A 23,096-nucleotide genomic window follows, 5' to 3' on the forward strand; every position below is an offset into this window, starting at 1 on the left:
TGATATAGAGTGTTATCGAACTATGTAAGAGGCTCGTATTTAAGAAGGTACAAGAAAGGATAATTGAAAGAAAAAACTAAGACAAATAAAAGAAAATATTAATCAATGATGTTAGGCTAATACGACAGCTATGAATTTGGACATGGGCCCTTAGAAGAGCCCGTAAAGATATAAAAATTTAATACTCACGTATAAATTTTATAAATAAGAGATGAAATTTACATGTATAAATACACTGTCTCTATTATTGGAGTATGTACTCCTTTACTAAAAATAGAAAAAGGTGATGCTTAGAGAAAATAACCATACAAGGAAGGGTAGAATGGTAAAATATATATATATATATATTTTTTTTCAAATTGAGTAAATGATGCCATGAATCTTCAGTACTCCCGTAATATTAAAAATATTTTCCTACTATTGTTATGTTGTCTGCATACACACCATCCTTTTTGACAAATACTGTTATTTTCGGTGTACAGTTATCTATTACCTTCAAAGGTACCTAATTTATAGATAGGACTCACAAGACCGCCTTTAGATCCAATATCAAATCACCGTTTATTCACTGGACATTTCTATGTTGAGGACAAAAGAGAGAGACTCAAAGGTGGTCCATAAAGGAAACTAAGATGCCTAACCAGCAAAGCAAGGAATACCATATAAAGAAATGGGTACTACTGCTCAAATGACCCAAGAGAGAAGAACCACACTTCAGTCCCCATCAACTTGAAATCTCTCTTTAGGAAATTGAATGAGACAAAATTCACATGACCTGCAAACCCTTCAATGGCCTGATAGGTACAGTCACCATCAAATTTACGTACCCGAATACGAACATTTAGAATTTTCAGGATTATATTTTAAAAATGCATGTCCCCTTTTTTCATATTGGTCAGGAAAGACTGTGAATATAAGATGGTTAAGAGATACTGAAGTTAGCAAATAATCTTTCATCTGTCAAGATCAGCTCAACACTCAGTGGACTGAACACTTTAAGGACGAATGGGTGTTTGTGGGAGTAAGAGTGGTGTGGGGCATGCTTGAAAAGCTTCTCTCTAACTTTACCTTCAATGCTCAACATCATACAATTATGACCTTTTTCAATAATATTGCCCACTTGCTTCTTTAAATTTGTCTCACACCTTGTGATGCCCTAATATCCACGCCTTGCTAAATATCTGCATGGTTTGTTCATGCAATTTTCTAACCCCACCTTTAACTCCCAACATGCATATCATCGCTGAACAACTCAGGTTTCAAAATTTTAAATTATATTGGATTGATCATCATTAGCAGTCATAACCTTATCTTATCTATGAGCAACCAAATTAACAAGAAACATATAGAAGAAATGAGAACATTCAAACAAACATACGTGGAAAAGTATTAGTTCTTAATTTACTCCTTTTAATCATAGATACGTTGGAGCAGCGGTAAAGTTGTTCTATGTGACCGAAAGGTCACCGGTTTACTTGAAAAACAGCATCATTGTAATTATAAAAGAATAAGGTTGCGTACAAGGATTGTCCTCACCCTACCCTCATCGGTCGGGCTTTAATGGGAAATGATGTTAATCATAGATATGATGCTTTAATCAAGAGAAGCCTTCTTTCCCAGAACACCCACTTCCATGAAGAAATGAAAGAAAACCAAGAAAGACAGAGGTAACAGTAGAAACTGTCAACATCAACAATGTAAGGTAAAAAGATTCAGGAGAATGAATGGTTGCTTTCATATACTCTAGACCTTTCCTCTTCTATCAGAAATTCAATTTCCTCCGCTATAAATTCAATCCTGTTTATCACTTCCAATATGATATAGAAAGCGCTCTTGATCAAGTATTCTGCCACCAGCATCACTTCACAATCCGCACTCCAACCAAATTAAAGAGCAACATAAATACAGGATCAATAGCAGTTAGAGATGGTAAAATTTTACTACATAATTTCCACTGTTCTTTTATTCTATATCTTAGTTTCTACTATACTACTACTTTGATTGGTTTGTTTTAACGCCACCAAGAAAACTGTTGTAGGATGAAGCACAGGTGCAAGTATGGGAAGGCTATGTTGATTGGAGGAACAGACCAGCCATTAAAGGACATCATGGTGGCATGCTTGCTGCCTCCTTTGTTTTAGGTAAGTACACTCTTAGCACATTTTTTATGTTTCTCTGATTTTCTAACCACAATGTGATATCAGGTAATTGCAAACCAACAGATCTTTCAGCTACAAATAATTCTTTTGGTTATATTTTTTAAAAATCATTTTTTTTTCACAAATTTCTACATTTTTTTGTGGTAAGCTAGATATGTTTATGCATACATAACATGTTTCTGTTTTTCAAACATTGCAAACCACAGCTGTGGAGGTATTGGAAAACCTGGCATATCTTGCCAATGCAAGCAACCTTGTTTTATACATGTCCAAGATTATGCACTTTACACCATCTAGCTCTGCCAACATTGTCACCAACTTCATGGGAACAGCCTTCCTACTTGCTATTCTTGGTGGATTTCTGGCAGATGCCTTTTTCAGCACTTATTCAATCTATCTAATAAGTGCTGTGATAGAATTCATGGTAAGTTCCTACGTTGAACATATTTTTATGTTTTCAACAACTAAAATACAAAATTAAACTTTTTTGTTTTCATGGATTTTGTAATCTTACTTTTAAACATTTAAAACTTATTCTCAAAACAAATTTCATCAAATATTTTTTTTTTATATAAATATTTTTTTTTCAACAAAATATTTCTTAGAATCAATTAAAAAAAAAAAAAAAAACAAGAACAGAATCAGACGGGCTCTAAGCTTCTACTTTTCTTGTGTTTAAGTTAGTATATTAGTTTTGCAGGAAAAAGATTCAAGACTTACAAGTTTAGGATTGCTACCACACATTACAACATAATTTATAATCATAGGCATCATATGTGGAATGAATACCTTTTACATATTGTTTATCCCCATAGATTGTAGTTCTAGGTAGGTAATTACCATAGGACGGATGAATAATTAATTCTAGAAGAATGAATCAACCAATGAAATCGTAAATATATGGTTTTAAGATTTTCATAGACTTCCATATAGTATAGTGCCCTTTTTCAATCCTCAACCATACTCAAAAATAAAATAAAAATGACAGAGGTGAAGAAAGACAAAAGAAGCATCATCGTTATGATTAGATGCCAGTACAGAGAACTCGTCGGTAACCCAGCGAGTATAGCTCAGTTGACAATATAAATTGAGTAAGTGGAGAGAGAATTTGGATTCAATTCCCACTAAATACATCTTTGAAGAAAGGGCAAAGAGAAGTAAGCCCCTATTCGGGATTAGATCCATAGTCAGTTCAAAGAATTAAAGTTTGTAGGGATACACAGTGGACCGACTCGTCCCAAGCAGGTAATTAATGTAGTGTACCAAAAAAAAAAATAACTAGTTGGTATTCATGTTCTGGCTGGAAGGAAGATCCAATCGTGCTTAACCTTGACATAACTAGATTCTCTGAGTCACAATCTCACTAGTCCTCAGTGTAAAACAGTGAAACAAATGAACCTCTGATTAAGCCAATTTATAAAATAGCTGTCATCATATGATATGATGATTTATCAAACAAACAACAAATCTAACAACTTAACCAAAGAAGCATGGGTTTATCAAATATGTCGAGTTCAATCAAATTCTCAAACATTTGAAGCACATTCTACAGGATAATAGAAACATTTTCTTTCTGTTATCAAGATTATAATTTCCATGTGAGATCATATATTTTAAACATCAAACTACCTGGTGGAAACAGGGTCTATTAATTCTCACAGTACAAGCTCACATACCATCACTCAAATCACCAAACTGCGTTATGGGAAACACCAACAGTCTATGCCAGAAAGTTCATGGTGGGGGTGTGGTTATGCTATTTGCAGGCCTGTATCTGGTGGCACTGGGTGTGGGGGGAATAAAAGGTTCACTTCCTCCTCATGGGGCTGAGCAGTTTGATGAGACTACCCCAGAGGGAAGGAAGAAGAGATCTTCATTTTTCAATTACTTTGTCTTCAGCCTAGCATGTGGTGCATTGATTGCAGTAACTTTTGTGGTATGGATTGAAGACAACAAGGGATGGCAGTGGGGTTTAGGTGTCTCAACTGCATCAATATTGATCTCTATTCCAGTTTTTCTTCTTGGTTCACAGAGATACAGGACCAAGATTCCAGCAGGAAGCCCCATCACAACCATGATCAAGGTATACTTAAAATAAGTAGTAGCAGCTACTCAAAGATATGGCAAGTTGACTAGTCAAATAAGCTTATATGTTACATTTGCTGACAGGTTCTTGTTGCAGCAATTTGCAACAACTGTAAAGCCAGGAATTCAACCAATGCTATCCGGAGCATGGCCACAAGTCCATCCTATACAACTGAAATAGGTGATGGACAAGAAAGTAACAACACTAGAGAAGAGATCATGATGCAAGGTCAAACTCTAACAGAAAGCCTTAAATGCCTAAACAAAGCAGTGATGGAACCACTTCACCCAATGTTAAAATGCACAGTGAAGGAAGTAGAAGAGGTCAAGATTGTATTAAGGATACTTCCCATATTCATGTCCACCATAATGCTAAACTGTTGCCTTGCTCAGCTATCTACCTTCTCAGTCCAACAATCATCCACTATGGATACCATGCTTGGTTCCTTCAAGGTCCCACCAGCTTCTCTACCTGTTTTCCCTGTCCTCTTCATCATGATCCTTGCCCCAGTTTACAACCATGTTATTGTTCCATTCGCTAGAAAAATAACAAAAACTGAGATGGGTATAACACATCTACAACGAATAGGGACAGGACTATTTCTCTCTATTGTGGCAATGACTGTGGCAGCTTTGGTAGAAACAAAGAGAAAGAAAACAGCTGCTAAATATGGTTTGTTAGACTCAGCAAAACCTCTTCCCATAACATTCCTATGGGTGGCTATACAATACTTGTTCCTTGGTTCAGCTGATCTTTTCACTTTGGCTGGTATGATGGAGTTCTTCTTCACGGAGGCACCATGGAGCATGAGGTCTTTAGCCACAGCACTTTCCTGGGCCTCACTGGCTATGGGATACTTCCTCAGCACTGTTCTTGTGTCCATCATCAATAAGGTCACTGGAGCTTTCGGACACACACCATGGCTCTTGGGTACCAACTTGAATCATTATCACCTTGAGAGGTTTTACTGGTTGATGTGTGTGCTCAGTGGACTCAACTTCATTCATTATCTCTTCTGGGCCAATTCCTATAAATACAGACATTAAACAGGCTAGGTCTGAATTCTATAACAGATATATGCATAAACATTTCTTGTATCTGAGTTGTGTTCCCATCCCAAATAGTGAGAGATAGAGACTCACCCTTTCTCCATCCTCTGTTACTTGTACTATAAGCCACATGCATGGACCAATATTCATACAGTTATCTTCCAGTCTACTATAACGTTTATTAATTTTAATCAGTGTGTAGTATACCACATTTTAATTTTAAAATAATCCATTGCCAATTATAAATATAATGATATCGTCAAAATCAAATTGCTACTCATCCAGGATGATTTACTATTCGTACTTTTATTTTCCAATCATCTTGCTTAAAAGAGAGACCATTGATAAATGTATATTGATCAGTGGATGTCTTCCTCTTGAGTAATTAAGAGAAATATAAGTTCAGATAAATTTCATAAATAATAAAGTATGTTGATTGTAGAGGAAATTTTTACATATACTTGATAACCACCTTAATTGGAATGAAAATTTGCAATTAGTTATGGTGTGATAGAGGAACAAAGAACACTCCCTTTCTCCAGACATGTGATATTTGAATTTTGAAGTCATGTCATGTGCGGGCTATGACAGATTTATAATTCATAAAGGTTGCAAACTTGCAATATGAAGAGATTAATATTTTTCATAATATTATATGGAGAATGATATACTTACCACCAAAAAAGTTTACAACTAATCTAATCACCGTTGATTTCCGTCAATCTAACGGTTATAATTTATTAAAAATTATTGGGTAGCATTTATTAATTCCCATAAATTATAACTGTTAGATTGACGGAAATCAACGGTGATTAGGTTGGTTGTAAAGATAGTAAACTTTTTTTGTAGTAAGTATATCCTTCCTCGTATTATATTCCCTATTTCAAAATAATTGTGACTTTAAAAGTATTGTTTATCTCAAATTGCTTGTTATTTTGAAAAACAAACAATACATTAATTATTATTTTAAAATTTTAAAAATACAAATATTCACTAAATCAACTTAAAAAAAAAAAAAACATGACGTAATATCAAACGGCTTAACGTGTCGTTAAAACTACTCTTTCGCAAAAACTATTTGTGATGTTTAGCATTTGCCAATTGGGAAGGATTTCGTGAAATATGTTCCCTGCGATGACATTGATGCTTGGGGATTGTGTGATACGAAACTTATTGGACCAATCAAGAAACAAAAGCATGATAGAGTTTTGGAGTCCGGTTTTAACCAATGAGATTTAGGAGTAAAATTTTATATTTATTTATTTTCAACAATTTTAATTTTATCATCAAATAATAAAGTTTGTGTGTAAATCTGTACCCACCATATTAACACTTGACTTTTCATATAAATTATATTTATGAAAAAAATATTAGCAATTTCAAAATAATATCATTTTGAGATTTAAAAAAAAATACAAAATATTTTAAAAATTGTAATTTCTTTTTAAATCATAAATTTTATTAAAATATTCTGTATGCTCTTTCTCACACCCAAAATGAAGAAAGGTCATTTAGGTCAATCTCTTATTCTCTTTATTTATTTATTTTATCTGTGTGCCCACGGTTTTTAGTCCGGTTCCTGGTGACTTTTTGGTTTTGAAGTCGTGTTTTGTTTAGTCATCTGAATAGTACATACAGTTCTTGCGTTGTTTTGGGAGGGACGATTGATTGAGCAAAACTAAACAACAGGTAATAAATACTTCATATTTCCCTCAGCACTTCAATTCAATTTCAGCTCTACAATTTTTGTTTTTGTTTTGTTTAGATGGAACTCTGCGTAGTAAATGCATGATCGGAATTCCAGCGACTCAAACGTTTTGTCCTTTACCTGCAATGGCTGTTAGAGTTTATCCATTTGGCTAATTAATTATATATTATTATGCTTGGACTTTGTATTGCATTGTGTACGGCATGGCATATATATTAAACCAATGCAATGCAATTTATATTCTTCTAGGTTGTATTGTATCAGTATATGACAACTAAGATGACTGACTAGAATCACCTCGACGAGGTTTTTCATGCCAGCTAGCTTGCAATTCTGACAGACAATATATTGTTGTATATGTATATCCCAACGGAATATACGGTTATAAAACAAATGGGTCATAATTTTTGGTGATGATTAATATAAAGAATAGCACCTATTTGTCTACTCTTGAGGGTTGATTCGCTACTTACTTTATAATTTATGTTAATTGTGAAGAGCTCTCTACCTTCCAATTCTGCTTTGCTTTTTAAAGCCTTTCTGTTAGTTTGAGGTGTCATTCTGATCTTCTCTGTGTTTTATTACTTGTATCTTGTAGCTTTTCCTGTCTCTCTATCTGTTTGCTTGTGGTGCCTTTATCACTTAGAGAGTTGGGGTGAATTCTTTTATACAAACATAACTGCATTGATTTAATGTTACATTTTTAGAGTTACCATCCCTCTTGTTCTCTAGCGTCTATGCAAAAATTTCCATTTGTGGATACTAGCTAGTGCAGGTGATAGTATATATAATGATGATATGATCTTACTACATGGTTTCGTAACTGGTGGTGTAGAGTTCCATATTGTTCAGTAATCTTTTATGGGGTCAATTTATATATTTGGCAAGACTTTCTGACAATTCCTTTGATTTGCCCATTTGTATTCTTCCCCCGGTTAACAGTTGCCTTTGTTTTTTCAACTTTTTCTTGTTTCTTTCAAATGAGTACTAGTCTAGCTTTTTCCCAGTTACAATAATTTTGAGACTACTGTCGGTGACAGAAAATGGCAGCTAGGTTTTATTGTCCGGTCCAATTGCTTTACCATTGTCCATCTTTGCTAGTGCTTTCTTTACTTCAACTTATCATATTCTGCAGTAATAAAGTATAATTTTGATCGTCCTTTCCAATGGTTAAACTCTCCAACTCTATTCATGTTGCATGCCCTTCCTCGAATAGCCTATAGGAATAACTCACTCAGTCTTTTTCCTTGACGTTATGCCTAGTTCCCAAAACTTTTTCATCTTCACCCTTAATGTGCTTCACTTCTTGTGCATTCAAACATCAGTTAAACAAAAAAAAAAAAATTACTATAGTAGAGGCTTGTAGGACTTCATTGGCATGAACATTGATTTCTCTCAAGTTGTGGACTGTGACCCAATGTGTATTAATAGATTTTACTGTTGGTTTTACAATTGGAATGTGTTAAATAATTTGCAGTTAGCTGGATTCTCTGAAGACCTTCTGTCTGTATGTAGTGTTTTTTTTTTTTTTTTGTGGGTGTTTGGTCAAAATCCTTCAAATTTCTTGTATTCCATTCTTACGTGCTATAATTATCATCCTCATACTAGTATCTTATAACTTGTAGAGTTGATTATATGCTGATATATTTTGAAGTATTGCAGTTAAAACCAAATGGGGAATCTCTTCTGTTGCGTGCAAGTTGACCAATCAACGGTGGCTATAAAAGAAAGATTTGGACGTTTTGAGGAGGTGCTTGAACCGGGATGCCATTTCATGCCATTTTTCCTTGGAAATAAAGTTGCTGGTCATCTTTCTCTTCGTCTACAGCAATTGGATATTCGATGTGAGACCAAGACAAAGGTTTGTTATTGTCTGACATTTCGATTATAACCAAATCTTCCATGTCATTTCACGCTTATCAATCCCAATGAATACTTTCTTTTTGGCTAGGACATTCTTTATCAAATGTAAATGGTTGTCATCCTCGTGTTTTGTTGTTTCAATTCCTTATGTTTTCTTAACAATGATTGTCTCTTTCACAAGTACTGGCTGCTTTCAGTACTATCTATTTATGTATAACATGATACTCTGTACATGTTTCTTGTATTTTTCCATGGAATTACAGTTGATTGGTTTTAATGTTTATTTGCTCACAGGATAATGTCTTTGTCAACGTTGTTGCTTCTATTCAATTCCGTGCCCTAGCAGACAAGGCTAATGATGCTTTTTACAAACTTAGCAACACAAGGACTCAAATTCAGGCCTATGTTTTTGATGGTATAGACCGAAACAATGCTTAACAGTACAGAAAAATGTAATAAGTGGTTTAAGCATGAATTATAAGCTAAGGTGAAATTTCAATTCTCATTGCAGTAATCAGGGCAAGTGTTCCAAAACTCAACTTGGATGATGCTTTTGAGCAGAAAAATGAAATTGCCAAAGCTGTGGAAGTAGAACTTGAGAAGGTTTTTTTTTAAATAGTGATAAGGTGAACTATGGATTCAGGTCAATTTGAATCTGATGCTTTGTTCTCTTAACAGGCTATGTCAGCTTATGGATATGAAATTGTTCAAACACTGATTGTTGATATAGAGCCAGATGAGCGTGTGAAGCGGGCTATGAATGAAATCAATGCTGGTACGTTTTTTTTTTTTTGCTAGACAACGAGGTGTCCGCACAATATGCTGGTATGCTATATGAGTAGTACTTGAATGTTCAGTTTCCGCCTCTAATTTATTTTACTCCCCAAAGGTAGTCCATGATTTTTTAGTAATATCTTCCTTTTTCTCCGTGGTACATGCATGGAAATCTATGAAGGGCTAGTTGTAATATACAAGCTCTTATTATTAAGTATTAGATCCTAAATCTAATTTTGTTGCAGAAATTATTCTTTAGACGTTACCATTTTTATCATTATATCAACTCAATCTTGTATGATTTTTGCATGAAGTGTAATTTTGGACTCAAATTGTTGCTAGTTTTTAGTTTACCTTGTTCCTCTGCCGAGTGCTATATGGGAGGGGGATTGGTAATCTCTCCATTTTTCTGTCTTTGATCAGCTGCTAGATTGAGGGTGGCAGCCAATGAGAAGGCAGAGGCAGAGAAGATCTTGCAAATTAAGCGAGCTGAGGGTGAGGCTGAGTCTAAATATCTCTCTGGGCTGGGTATAGCTCGCCAACGTCAAGCCATTGTGGATGGCTTGAGAGATAGCGTTCTTGGATTCTCAGTTAATGTACCAGGGACCACTGCAAAAGATGTCATGGACATGGTCCTTGTCACTCAGTATTTTGACACTATGAAAGAAATTGGTGCTGCCTCCAAGTCTTCTGCTGTATTCATCCCACATGGACCTGGGGCTGTTCGCGATGTAGCTGCCCAAATTCGTGATGGACTTCTTCAGGCTTCTCATCAGTAGTTTATACTCCACCTAGATCTTGTATCTGGTTTGCAAGGGAGTATGGTGAAGCTATAATGCCTGTGGAATTATTTCTGTGCAGTGTGTTTTATGATTTTGTTTGAGTATACTCCTAATTAGTCCTCCAAAGACTACCAAATTACATTAGTCCTCCTAGGATTTTTGTTACCAAATTAGTCCTTAAAAAATTTAAAAGGTCATTACATTCGTTCCTTACAAAGGATTAAAATGGGGACATTAAAAAATTTGATAACTATTTTGTATCTTTAAGGGACTAATTTGGTTAAAAAAATATTTGGAGAATTGATATGGTTACATGTTAATATTTGGAGGGCTAATTTAAGGACTTACTTTTTTTGTTTTATACTTTCAGTCTGTAAATTATTAATGTGGATATGAGTTTTCTACATTGAGAATGATGCATGACTAAACTATCAACTGTCCTCTATATACAAGTTTTCTAGATTGTGAAAGTTGCATATAAGAAAGTTTTTATATTCGGTTTGAGAGTGCTTCATGATAATTGTTAAATCAAGAACTCTGCTTTCTTCACCGTACATCTTTGCACGAGAACTCTGTCTCCATTAAATTACAAATTTATCAAGGAAGTTATGTTACAATATTTTCCCTCGGAATCAGAAGGTTTGAGTGTTCATCTTTTACTAAGAAAATATAAGCCAGCTTTCCTCCTTTACGAATAGAGTTATCCAAAACGAAGTAAAGAATGGAAGTAACATGGCAGCTACCACTTCGTCTAAGAAAAGAAACTAATTCTAAACCTATTTGTTTCAGAGACTACTTTTATATGAATAAGCAGGAGTCAGTTTAAACTTAAATAGGTAAAAATGATAAATAGATATCTATTACTAATACAACAATAATTTTATTCATGAAAATTGTGTATGACTAGAACTAGACATGGTACTCATATGGTTCTTGAATATTGAAGAGAATCGATGACAGAAAAATGAAAGTTTCATCCTGTTTGCATCACCTCTTGAAAGTCTCCATACATCCAACACCCTCTCAATTGGAGATGAAATCTTATCTTAAAGCCATGGAGACTCCAACCTTGGGAAGCTCATTTGTCCCAAAATCCATTTCTCCAGCCATAGTTACAAAAAATCTCTGCCAGAACCCTTGTTGAATAAGAGCACCAACCTTGCCAGAGGTGTCAAGTCGAGCCTTTACAACCGTTTGCGGAAAAAATGCATGTTGAGCACCAATGGTGACACCAGTCTCCTTCATTGACAAGCTATGCTTCACCTCTGCTGCAATGGCAGTCTTGGTTAGGGGGTTCACTTCATGATAACATGAGGCTTTCAGAGTGTCAAACCTATCATGCCTGCATGACACCAAACTTCATCATGACACAATCATTTCAGGCTTGAAGAAAGAAATAGGAGGAGAACACCAAGCAGTAATGATTAAATTCTCAAGTTTAGTGTAGAGTTCACGAATTGATGTTCCTATACATTCATAGTAAATTTAGTCTCAACTTGTAGGATATATCTCACAAGGTCAAGGAAGCAATAAGGAAGGCACTATTGAAGCTTAAACCAGCATTCAGTTTGCTGATTGTCCTTGAGGATATGTCAAAAGCAACATTGGCTCCCAGGGACAGAATGCTTGTTCCTATGAGGCCCGAGAAGTTTGCAACTGGGTCATATCCTCCTCTTTCTGGGTTTCCTAATAATCCAATGCATCCAGTGATCCCAGTGTAGTTATTCAAGTACTGTAGTTCCACCTATGAATTCATTGTGATTCAGGAAAGTAATTAGATGCAATTAAAAACAATCAAAATTTAAAATGATTAAAGACGATACTAAGAGTATACAGGGAAGTAAAAAGTAGTTTTACCTTCCCGGAATCAGGTATGGTACAATTGAAAAGGCTCCTAAATCCAGGTACAATTTCTTCTACTGTAACAGATCCGGCAGCAAAAAGCACTGAAGTCAGACATGCTGCATGCAATTCCATGGCTTTTTCAGGGTTCTAAGAAATTCATGTGGCTCTTGTTCCGGATGGCCCAATAATTGCCGGCCCAAGGTCCCAAGCCCAACCCCAGGCTCCAACCCACGTCAGCCCTGAGGGCTGACATAGATCCTCCCATCCCCCAATGGTGTGACGCTTCCAAAGGGAAGCACCAAAACGTCCCATCTTGGGACCTCAACCCTTAAAGACGACCGTCACAGGCTTCGTAAAAGGAAACTGCTCCTTTGCCCTACGCTGACACCGCCGGGCAACAGAAGGCGCAGCGCTGCTACAACAGCAACGCCTGTCACGCCTAACACTGCCATCATGAAAGTGAATCTCAAGGAGGGTTGACCCCCTCCTCACCAACCAAGTGCACACCACTTTCTCTATAAATAGCCCCCTTGGGCACACCATGAAGGTATCTTATGTATCGTTATTGTGCCCATTTAAATTAAGTCACAGACTCACACACCCAATACCATTGTTATTAACTTGCTTCATCCTTGGAACAATACCTCCTAGCCTGGTCTTTACTTCAGCTAGGGGTATCATCCATACAGTGACATTATCCCCAAAGGGAACATAGTGGGCTTATAGTTTCTAACGGTACAGCTCTCATATGTTGTGGACATTTTTTAGGACTAACTGGTGCAATATATTTCTACGCCAAAGATGGCATACCAAAACTATATGACTATATGAGGTACTGACTACTACTAGTTTCCTCAGTGCACATTAGATGTCATCAAATGAAATGAGGACTGAAAATTTACCAAAAAGATGAAAAGAAATTGAAGATTGCAGAAAACTTTGCATGTGAGTACAAGCACTAAATGGTATTTGTTATGGAGTAAGATGGTATTTTTATCATTGAAAATGTAACTTACTTGCAATTTGGACCTTGATTTAAATTATGTGTATGATTTAGTATTTGAATCATTCAAACTTATTTGACGTTTATCCTTAGCAGAGATAGAAAAAAGTTTGAAAAAATTAAGGACTAAAACACGATATAATTCAAAGAAAAAGAACTTGTTTCAAAACAGAAGTAAAAAGAAGAAAAGGGTTAAACATTACCTTGACAAGAGAGGTCTAAATTCCAGTCCATGAGTTGGTAGTGAAAGTGAACTGGTGATTGTTGAGCATAGTCCTTGTGAAGAACATCTAATACAAAAGTAAAAAAAATTGTGTCAGAATTGTACTGGGAAGACAGCTTTAAGATACCAGATTAGACTTCATTCTGATGAAAAATTATAAAGATAAAACCTCTGGCCTTTTTCCCAATATCAAAATATAACCCAGGACAAGTGCGCATTTTGCTAAGATGAATGCTTAGAAATCAAAAAATTTGTTTTGTGTTTCACCTTTTTGAGAATTGTTGGCATGATGGGAATTTATTGGGTGGAAAAGAAGGGCAAAGGAAGTTTCCTCTTGTACAAAATGATTCACTTGATTGAAATCTGTATAAAACGAAATTTCCATGAACCAATTGTAGCTATTATTTCGTACTCTTAAAGATGATAACTTAGGATGGTGACAAATAGAGAGAGTAGAACTTAAGCTAGCCATAAACAAACACTGATACTACTTGACATTTGTAGACTATCCCTGGACGCTGGCTCTTGTAAATTCCCTTGTGTGCATAAATACGTTGTCATATTTTTCATTTGAAAGGGGAGGGAATCGAACCATAATCTTTTTTTTGTAATACTATCATTATTGCTTTACACTTAAGCATACACCAATTATTAGAGATTTGTTACATTTTTTGAAACATTTCATCTTGTTCATTTTGTCATTGTTTAACAAATGTACTAAAATCATTATTATTTAATTTTTTCTTACCAAAAAATTTAACGACTGGTAGTGGCCGTCGTACTAGGATCAATTAATGGCCAGCTTACCTCAACACAAATAAACACAGAGACTATCAAATAGTGGTAGTTCAGTTGGCGCATCGGAGTTAAGCAGGTGGGGGTGAGAGCATATGTTCGAATTTTCTCAGTACTACTTTTGGAAGGGGCCGGTTTAAAGTTTTAATCTTGACCCACCCCGAATCGGATTAGTTGTGAATCAATGAACCGATTAAAATATTTAAAACAAAAAATAAACACCGAGACTCGAGAGACCGAGCTACAAATGAAAATAAGTAAACGACTTTAGAAAAGTGTGTCATTTTGTTTGGAAAGAAATCCTATTTCCAAACAGACGTCAGCGGATCATTTTAACAGTCCTAGTGCCTCTTTTTCAATCCTCTTATTTTTAAGTTTTTCTTTTCTTTTTATAAGCCGAAACTGAGCCAAATAATTTAAATAAAAACTTTTGTAAGGAAAAGTTAGTTTTTTTATAATAAAAAAAAGTCAAAATTAATTTATTAATTTTTCTTGAATTGTGTTTTTTTTAAATGAAAAAAAAAAGTTAGGTAATAACCAAGCAGCTTTTAATTTATTTATTTTTAACTTTAGGTTAAAAATAATTTCCAGTTTAAAAAAAAAAAAAAAAAACCAAAGAAGCTCCTATTAGATAATAGAACTGAAGTAGCCCCAAAAACAACTCAAGACTAGCGCGTTTATCTAGGAAGTGGGTAAATGAAAATTTAGCAAGCTTATTGCATTAGATAATTTTATAGTATTATATGAGATAAAATTATCTTATATAATATAAAAAAACATTTTTCTCATTAAAAATTCAATATAAAACTAATAAGGCGTCATAACAAAACCGAAAGGGAGGAGCTCAATTAAAGTGAGAGAGTAAACGATGGAGAGAAAGAAAGGAACTAAACAAATGAAAATTTTGTATCAGTAAGAGGCCACAGTCTTTGCCCTCGGGGTGTTACCTTAAAAATGCTTAAACAAGTCTTAAATATTACACTATCATCGGATATCCACTCATTCAAATTATTGTGACATCTTTATGAGTCATTTTTCTCTATGATGTCCTAGTGTCTAAATGGAATTATACGTAAAATAAATATTACACTAGAGTCAATAATAGAATATGATATTTATACAGAATAGCAAAACATACACATTGTGCTACGGAAGGCTCCGAGAGAAGGTTGGAATAGGAGAGCATTTATGTTTGAATGAGTATACTATTTAGATGCTTGAACTTGGCCTCTTACATTTGTCGTGGGAATGATAGCTGGCACACCATTGATGTGTCCTTCGTACAACATAACTAACAACTAGCCCTTGCAAAATCCATACTAATTAAAATTGAGATTTTACGTGAACTCAATCAAAAAGGATAAAAAAAAAATCATAAAATATAAAATTATAAAAATGTAAAAACAATTAGAATTTTAATAAAATCATTTTGATTAAAAAAAAATAAAAATATAAAATCGTAATGATAAATTAAAATTTTAACTACGTGGCCCACATGCACCAATCAACCACCTTGACACTAGCCACTAGCCACCCCATGCATTGTCACACCAGTTACCACCTGAAACCACCTTGATACTACCTACAGAGAAAGCCAAGTTAACAGTGGCTTTTAGACTAAAATATGAAAAGCCAAAAGTAAAAGATAAAATGAATTAGATTTTCTCTGTAGGGTTCTCATAATTAAAAATGCAATGTAGTTAAAAAGATGAGAAGATGAAGAAGAATTGGATGGAAATTTCGAGAGAAAAGAATAGAAAAGGAAAGTAAGGAAAAAAGAAAAAATAAGATTACTTTACAAATTTAATTATTTTTAGGGGATTAAAGTAATATTACGCAGAGAGAGAGTACTAGTTATAAAAAATGGGGAATGCAACTATAATGTTACACGAATAGGAACAATTTTTTCTATTGATACATTGAAAATCCTCCCACTCTTTTATTTTTCTTTCTTTTTTCTTTTTTCTTTTAAGTAATTTCACTTCTCACCATAATTCTCCGTGTGCAGGAAAACTATTCCTTACTCATGCAGGACAAATGGATTTGCCGTAAACAATATGAGCCTCACATTTTTTACACGTTTGGCGCACTCATTAACATGTCTGTTGTGGAATACTTGTCATAAAAATTGCTTGTGACATCACAGTGAGTTTTAGTTTTATCAAGCACTGGGTTCATACATTGAGAGGGGTACGTGCTTCTGGAAATTTGTCACCCAATTAAATTAGTCAGCCACTCCATGCAGTGGCTACCTTAAGTCAATAATAATAATAATATTATTATTTTCTTTTAAAAATTATTCTTCCGATAATTCTATAAATTTTTTATAGACTAATTTAAAAGTTCAAAATTAAAATTTTAAATTTATTTCAAAAGTAATATTGAAAAATATCAAACAGATTCTCTCACCTGTTTAATTACTATCATTTGATCAAGTCAATATTTTTTCGATGTTTATGCCTCAAAACTTGCTGAAAGCAGACCTTCCGTTTGAATTTTCTGATCGACTGCAGTTGTCACGTGACTGTGCATTCACTTTTTTTGTGCCCCCTGCAGGTACGTTCAGATTAAACAGTCATCCCATGCCAATCACCATACCTTCCCACCGAAAATTTATTTGGTGTAACGAAAATACCGAAGTCGTACTCTTTTTTTTTTTTTTTTTAATGTGAAAAGTTTTATCTAATTTAAATTTATCTTTTAATTTGTATTTTTATTTAAATCTCAAAAAAAAATTCTTTTTGGATAAGTTGTGGGTAGATCCGCAACATCTAAAATTTGTTCCTTACTCCAGTTTTTGCAATGGTCACTCCCCCACTTTTTTCGTGCGTGTCTGTGGAAACATTACGTAAGTTTGGTGTCTTAAAAAGTTCCTAATTTGCAATCCCAACTTCCTAGCAACGTTGTAAAGTTTCTTTTAATATGATCGATCTCCACACAAATAAAGAAAAGACATATATGATTCAAGTTGCAGAAGACATTTTTTAGCAAGTGTTAAAAATCAGCATTAATTAACCCTCCCTTCAATGTCACTATAAAGTGCTTTTTTTGGGCTCTTTTTGTAAACCGCATACTAGGTAAAGGCCAAAATAAAGTAATAACAGTGAAAGTCATACAACTCCATAATCAAGAACTAGCTAATTGAAATTGCACAACATAGAGAAACAAACATTTAAGGACGTGTTGACGTAATGTATTTTTTAAACCAATTTTAAATGTAAGAAAACATGCCTACCCAAACATGTTGGCAGAAAAGTCTCCCCACAACGGAAGAGCCAGTACCCAAAATTTCTCCCACCATGTTTGTTGTCTCTTGCCTCCCACCTTCACCCCCTACGTTCCACCTTTCTCTTATTTCGAGTTTTGAGCAGTACCCACTGTCAATCAATTTGATTACAACAAAAGAACATTATGACAACTACCCACTTTCCCGTCCTTTTTTCACTCCTTACAATGTTATTCATGACAGCTTTTTCAAACACTAAAACAACTGTTTGTTCCTTTCCTCATCCAAACTGATTCATCACCATCATCCCTATTCTCCCATAATAGAGCAAAATATATTTTCATCCCTAAAGAATTATCACTTAAAAAAATATATATAAAACAAAAAAAAAGAAGAGAAAAACCTAGTCTTTGAATTTGAATAATCTACATCAAACGATCAGTTAAGCTGGGAAGTCGCCGGAAAAAATTCAAGCTGGCCGACGGCATAGGATTCCGAAACATTGGGTGGCGCAGGTAATAAAATCCTAAGGCCACAGCCACCATTTTTGGCGGCACCGAATACAATATTATAGTGATTGCAAGACATATTCCTATGAACAACTTGGTGGCCCTGGGATCTCTCCAACTCACCAAAGCTTGAACCCTTTCTCCCTGTGTTGCAAAATCACCCAACACCGTTTGAACTCGTGCAGCCAACATCCTTAACCTGTCATACCGAACCCGAATTACATCGGGTGGCTTTGAACTTGGCATTGTATCAAATTCTTCATCTAACTCATCCGGGTCAACTGCTTCGGCCTGCGACAACCGAGTATCCATTCCAGCCGGTATCTTGGGTCTAAACCGGTAATACCATATCCCAATCATAACCACGTATAAGAACCCAGTGGGGACAATCAAATCCGGATACCAAACAAGAACTAAATAGAGAATATGTAACAGTACAGTGGTCATGGGATTCTTCCACCTTCTGATTTCATCTAACCACTTTGCCAATCCTACAGCCCAAGCCAACACCGCCACAATTCTGAACCAATTGGCCTTGCTCTTTCTCATGCTCCAAGCGTGTGAGTCCGCATCCAACATGTAACGAACCACCTCGTGTCCCAACGGCGGCTCCGACCGCGCCAGCCACTGTGCCACCATCTTCGTGGCAGCGCCGCGCAGAGCCTCCTGCTGTGCCACCCCGAGAGGGCGGAGATAATGCATTCGTGGAAGCAGAGGCTGGCCATAAACCGCTGACGTGTCCAGCAACAACGAGGGACACGCGAACCGAACCGCCAACTCGATTTCACCCATCTTCTTCAACCCGGTTCGCATTAGCATTAGCAGTGGATATGAATTGGTGTATACCTTGTTACTCTCCAAAGTGGAGACACGTATGCGTACTTTACCAACACGACAATCGGGTTGGTCATCTGCCACGTCAGCGAACATGCGCCAGTTGTCAAATACTCCAATGGTCAAGACCGTACAGGGGTCGTAGACCTGCCACGTGTACTGCTCGTTCCAGCGTGGATCGAAGCTGTCTGTTACTGTGCGTGTTCGGACCCACTTTTTACCATATTTGGCAACACAGTAAGCATCTGTGTTGGTCTTTCCACCGCCTTTGGATTTCATAGGGAGGAGGCCGCGAGCGCCGAGGATGCCCAGTTCCAAAATTCCGATGGCTGGTTTCCACAATTGTTTCGCCGTGGGGCGGAAGTCGCTGCACACGTGCGCCGCTTCGTCCAGCACGTGATAACCGCCCTCCAGGCAGAGGCGCAGGTGGATTCGGCCGCAGTAGGACCCGCCCTCCAGAGGGAACCATTTAGCTACCACGTGTCGTTCGTCAATTCGTTGCTCGACTGAGCTCAGAGGAATCACCACGTGGCCTAGGAGCACCGCTTCCTTGGTCGTGCGATCTTCCATCAGAAGGATGACGGAATCTTCTAGAGGCTCCCCGGCGACGAAGAGAAGGTCCTCGTTCCAGTGAAATGATAAGCTGCGGTGGTTCATCGACCCTCGCCTTGTTCGCTGCGATTGGAACCCTAATTGCACCTTCGCTCGTATTTCGGGCGCTGTCAACGGCGGCAAATTCGGAGTGATGTTAAGGTCTTGAGCTTCGATTATCGTCACGCGCAAGTACCATAGCTTCGGTGACTGGTAAACCTTAGAGCGCGTGTGTGCCACGTACGGTGCATCGGAGCTCCATGCTTCCGGGAAGGCGTCGTCGGATTGCGTGCCGATCCACACGGAGAGCTGAATATCGCCGGAAACTCTTCCATCGGCGGCGCCTCCTTCGAGGCGGTACCATTGCGGCGCCAAGGGGCTGTCTGGAGGGTCTCGCACAGGCACGTCGGAAAGATCGAAGCAAACGCCGCCGAGAAAATGCTCCGTTTGGGATTCCCAAACCGAAATCTCCAGTGTAGCTCCACTTGCATCGTTCTTGTTGTGACCCAGCGCAAAAACCTGGTTCCACTCCGGCGAGTCGTTGGGCTCGTTGGGACGGTAACTCGCAGGCTTTGATCTCACATAGTGACTGGACGTTCGAACCTTCACGAAAGGGCTATCGTTAGGAGCAAGCCCGCGAGCTTTCACGATTCTCACGAACAGATACTGCATGGGCTCAACCAGATCGAAAGGATGAACCCTCTCAGATTCAACGCCGGCACGCTTGCTGGGAATATCTTTCGGAGAGTAATCACCGCTAGGCCTCTTCAAAATCCTCACTCTCTCCCCTCTGTTGGCCTGCATTTTCCTCATCTCCGGATGGTACTGCATTTCCGGTGCCGGAGGATCACACATTTCCGGCAACGGCGGATGATCCTGCTGAACTTGAACCACCGGCGGCGGAGATGGTTCCATAATCACAACACAGGGCGAAGGAGGAGGAACGCAATGCTCAATATGTCCTGGACCCTCCGGTGGGTGGTTATGCTCTTGCTCTTGACCCTCCTCCTTTTGCGGAGGTGGCGTCGGCGGCGGTGGCCCTTGATCCTCAACCATCAACTCATCGTAGTAATAAATTTTGAGGCCAATTTCGCCTCTTATCCAACTGAACACGCTCTTCTTCTCCAGTGTGAAGTAAACGAGAGCTTCTTCTCCTCTCTTGGAGAATTGTGTTCCGTAGAGCTTGACCCTGCCGAGGAAGTGGTTCTTTCTGCCGCTTCCGTTGCCGTACTTCTTGTCGTTGTAGACCTCGATGTCAAGCTCTTCGTACTCCATGTTATCTGGGTCGGAAACGATGAACTCAAGGGACTCGTTCCAGACCGGGTTCAGGTCCTTGAACCGGGTGGTGGTTCGTTTCCTCTGCCCGTCGAAGTCCGCAACGACGTAAGCGCTGGAGCTTCCCTGTCCATCTTTGGGGAGGAGGTTGCGCGCGTCGACTACTTCAACCACCAGTCTTCTCACGGTTTGTGGTTGCTGCTGAAACGGCGTCGTCATGTTCTCATCTTGGTTGGGCTTTTGCAAGTTTCTTGTTTCGTTTTGATTTGTTTTTTCCGTTGAGCTTAGAATTGCAGCTACAGCGAGCGAGGAATGTGGGATTTTTTGGACAAGCACAGTGCCCCTTTGATAGCGGTGAATGTGATGTGCGTTGAGCAGAGAAATAAAAAAATAACAAAGAAAGAAAGGTTCGTTTTGTGTGAATGTGTTGTTTGTGGGTTGCTTTTTTATTTATTTTATTTTTCTGTTGGGATGGCTTTTGAAGTTTGTTGTGATGACAGTGGGCAGATTAGATTCCATGCTCTCTCGCGAAGGATTTCTTTCCAGCTTTTCAAATTCCCTCCACTGCGAGTTCGTTATCCACCTCACCCTTTTTCTTAATTATTTTTTTTAAGAATAAATTTATATTTGTTTATTATTATGTTGCTTATTTCAATCGCTTGTTGTGGCTATGACTGAGCACCTCACTTTTCCTGTTTTCCATTCTTATTTCTCTCTATCTCTTTCTCTTTCTCTTTCACTGTGTTGCACTAATGTCCTAGTCATAAACAAAAAGTCCTTATTCTGAATTGTATGTTTTAAGACTTCAAGTGCTAAATGCACATGTGCACTTTGTCAAGTGTTAGTGTTCACCAATTTTTTTATTTAATTGCTATACGAACAGTGTTATTTTTTAATTTGTCACGGGGGCAAGTTTGTTACCCGGTGTAGCGAACTCAGTTTGCTGACGTGTCACATTTCTAGTGGATAACAAATATCAAATTAAAAAAAAGAGAGTATGAAGGTTGCTACATAGGGTAGCGAACTTGGTTAAAACCAAATTCTCTACCCCTTGTAGCGAACTTGGTGTCCACTAGAAATGTGACACGTCAGCAAATCGAGTTCGTTACACCGGGTAACAAACTCGTCCCCATGGCAGATTGAAAAATAAGACTGTTCGCATGACATTTAGGTAAAAAAATTGATGAACAGTGACATTTTAGTCACTGTTCCCACTTTGTGATTATAAGATTTGATTTGAGAAGAGTGTTATCTTTTTCTGTAATAAAAATTGAATTTTGGATTTGTTAATATCTTCTGTGTATCATAATATCATTTTCAGGAACACTTTTTGGTCTTCCGCTTCCCCTTCAACAAGAAGTAGGAGAGACCAGTAGAGAAACTTTACTTTTGCACGCTGTTTCCTACAACTTTAGATCTCTAGTTTGCGTTATTGTTTTGATAAACAAAACTTATTAATTTATCTATAATATTTAACAATGAAATATTTTATGTAAGAGGAAGTGAACTTGAGATTGAGATGAGTACAAAAATGGCCATATCTAGGACTTGTAGTCTATAACTGAATCAAATTATCGACGAAAGCTAAAAGCCTCAGCAGGAAGGCACATGATTCTGTGTCCCACCCATGGGCCCTTCCTTTTTGTCAAAAAGCACCTACGTTTTGAATAAAGTTCGAAGACAAAGCATCACCTTTAACCCGCCCCTTTGGTTCCCTTATTCTTTCTCATGCCTCACTTGTCAACATCTAAATCTCAAAACTCCAAGTACCTTTCCCTTTATATTTCAAGCAACTATTGTCTATTGGTTATACTATCTAGTGTTCCGGAAGCTCCTAGAGAGATACAATTCCATTATATGATATCCCAACTGTGTTCAACAAGCTCTTCTATTTTCAGCATTTCGGAATTAGCCAACGATGCATTGTGTTGTATAGTTCTTTCTTATCCTTCTTCTACCTTTGAATAAGAAATTTGAAAATGTTTTGGGAGGTTTATACATTAATATATCTTGAAAGAAAAACAGGAATATGAATCACTTCACTTCAATTTCACTTCTAATCAAAATTAATTTTGCAAAATCAACATCATCCAAAAGGCCAAAATTACCCAAACACATAGAAGTTAGGACCATTAGCTCACAACTTCATGGTACAGATGCCGAATAAGCTTCTCTTTCCCGCATCAGCATTATGCTGTTTTTTGCGCTTTTTAAATTGGTGGACTACTTGTGGAATCTGATCCTGTAGGATCAAAAGTAAATTTTGATATGTTGCTTTTCCGATTCTGCATAATTTGGATCAAGTTACTGGATGAGGTCAGGGAAGAACACTGTGGTTTAAAGAATCATATGCAAAGGAGGTCTTGAAAAAGAA

General features: G+C 37.1%; 4 protein-coding genes across 5 annotated transcripts; 2 read left to right on the top strand and 2 right to left on the bottom strand.

Annotated features, from left to right (window-relative positions):
• Positions 1–2,038: 2,038 nt before the first annotated feature.
• Positions 2,039–5,291, top strand: LOC133292247 (protein NRT1/ PTR FAMILY 4.6-like). The gene is made up of 4 exons (XM_061490643.1): positions 2,039–2,141; positions 2,366–2,583; positions 3,802–4,242; positions 4,329–5,291. The coding sequence occupies exons 1-4, from the start codon at positions 2,117–2,119 to the stop codon at positions 5,289–5,291; spliced, it is 1,647 nt and encodes a 548-aa protein (XP_061346627.1). The 5' UTR covers positions 2,039–2,116.
• A 1,584-nt stretch (positions 5,292–6,875) lies between these two features.
• Positions 6,876–10,857, top strand: LOC133292212 (hypersensitive-induced reaction 1 protein). Of its 2 annotated transcripts, XM_061490591.1 has the most exons (7): positions 6,881–6,983; positions 7,060–7,133; positions 8,665–8,863; positions 9,160–9,280; positions 9,377–9,468; positions 9,544–9,640; positions 10,063–10,857. In XM_061490591.1, exons 3-7 carry the CDS (start codon positions 8,675–8,677, stop codon positions 10,416–10,418), a joined length of 855 nt encoding a protein of 284 aa, XP_061346575.1. In that variant the 5' UTR covers positions 6,881–6,983; positions 7,060–7,133; positions 8,665–8,674; the 3' UTR covers positions 10,419–10,857. The 2 variants fall into 2 exon arrangements, with proteins under 2 accessions (XP_061346576.1, XP_061346575.1); XM_061490592.1 differs by lacking the exon at positions 7,060–7,133 and having other exon boundaries at positions 6,876–6,983.
• Positions 10,858–11,322: 465 nt separating this feature from the next.
• Positions 11,323–13,757, bottom strand: LOC133292278 (mitochondrial outer membrane protein porin 1-like). The gene is made up of 5 exons (XM_061490678.1): positions 13,662–13,757; positions 13,473–13,559; positions 12,279–12,340; positions 11,936–12,165; positions 11,323–11,763 (listed from the first exon to the last, which is right to left on the bottom strand). Exons 1-5 carry the CDS (start codon positions 13,708–13,710, stop codon positions 11,463–11,465), a joined length of 729 nt encoding a protein of 242 aa, XP_061346662.1. The 5' UTR covers positions 13,711–13,757; the 3' UTR covers positions 11,323–11,462.
• A 3,831-nt stretch (positions 13,758–17,588) lies between these two features.
• On the bottom strand, positions 17,589–21,131 carry LOC133292206 (protein QUIRKY). The gene has a single exon (XM_061490584.1). The coding sequence runs from the start codon at positions 20,939–20,941 to the stop codon at positions 17,939–17,941; it is 3,003 nt and encodes a 1,000-aa protein (XP_061346568.1). The 5' UTR covers positions 20,942–21,131; the 3' UTR covers positions 17,589–17,938.
• Positions 21,132–23,096: the final 1,965 nt, after the last annotated feature.

Source organism: Gastrolobium bilobum, unplaced genomic scaffold (genome assembly GCF_033153095.1).
Source record: "Gastrolobium bilobum isolate Gb01-03AN ecotype WA unplaced genomic scaffold, APGP_CSIRO_Gbil_v1 utg2182, whole genome shotgun sequence".
Taxonomy (NCBI): Eukaryota; Viridiplantae; Streptophyta; class Magnoliopsida; order Fabales; family Fabaceae; genus Gastrolobium; species Gastrolobium bilobum.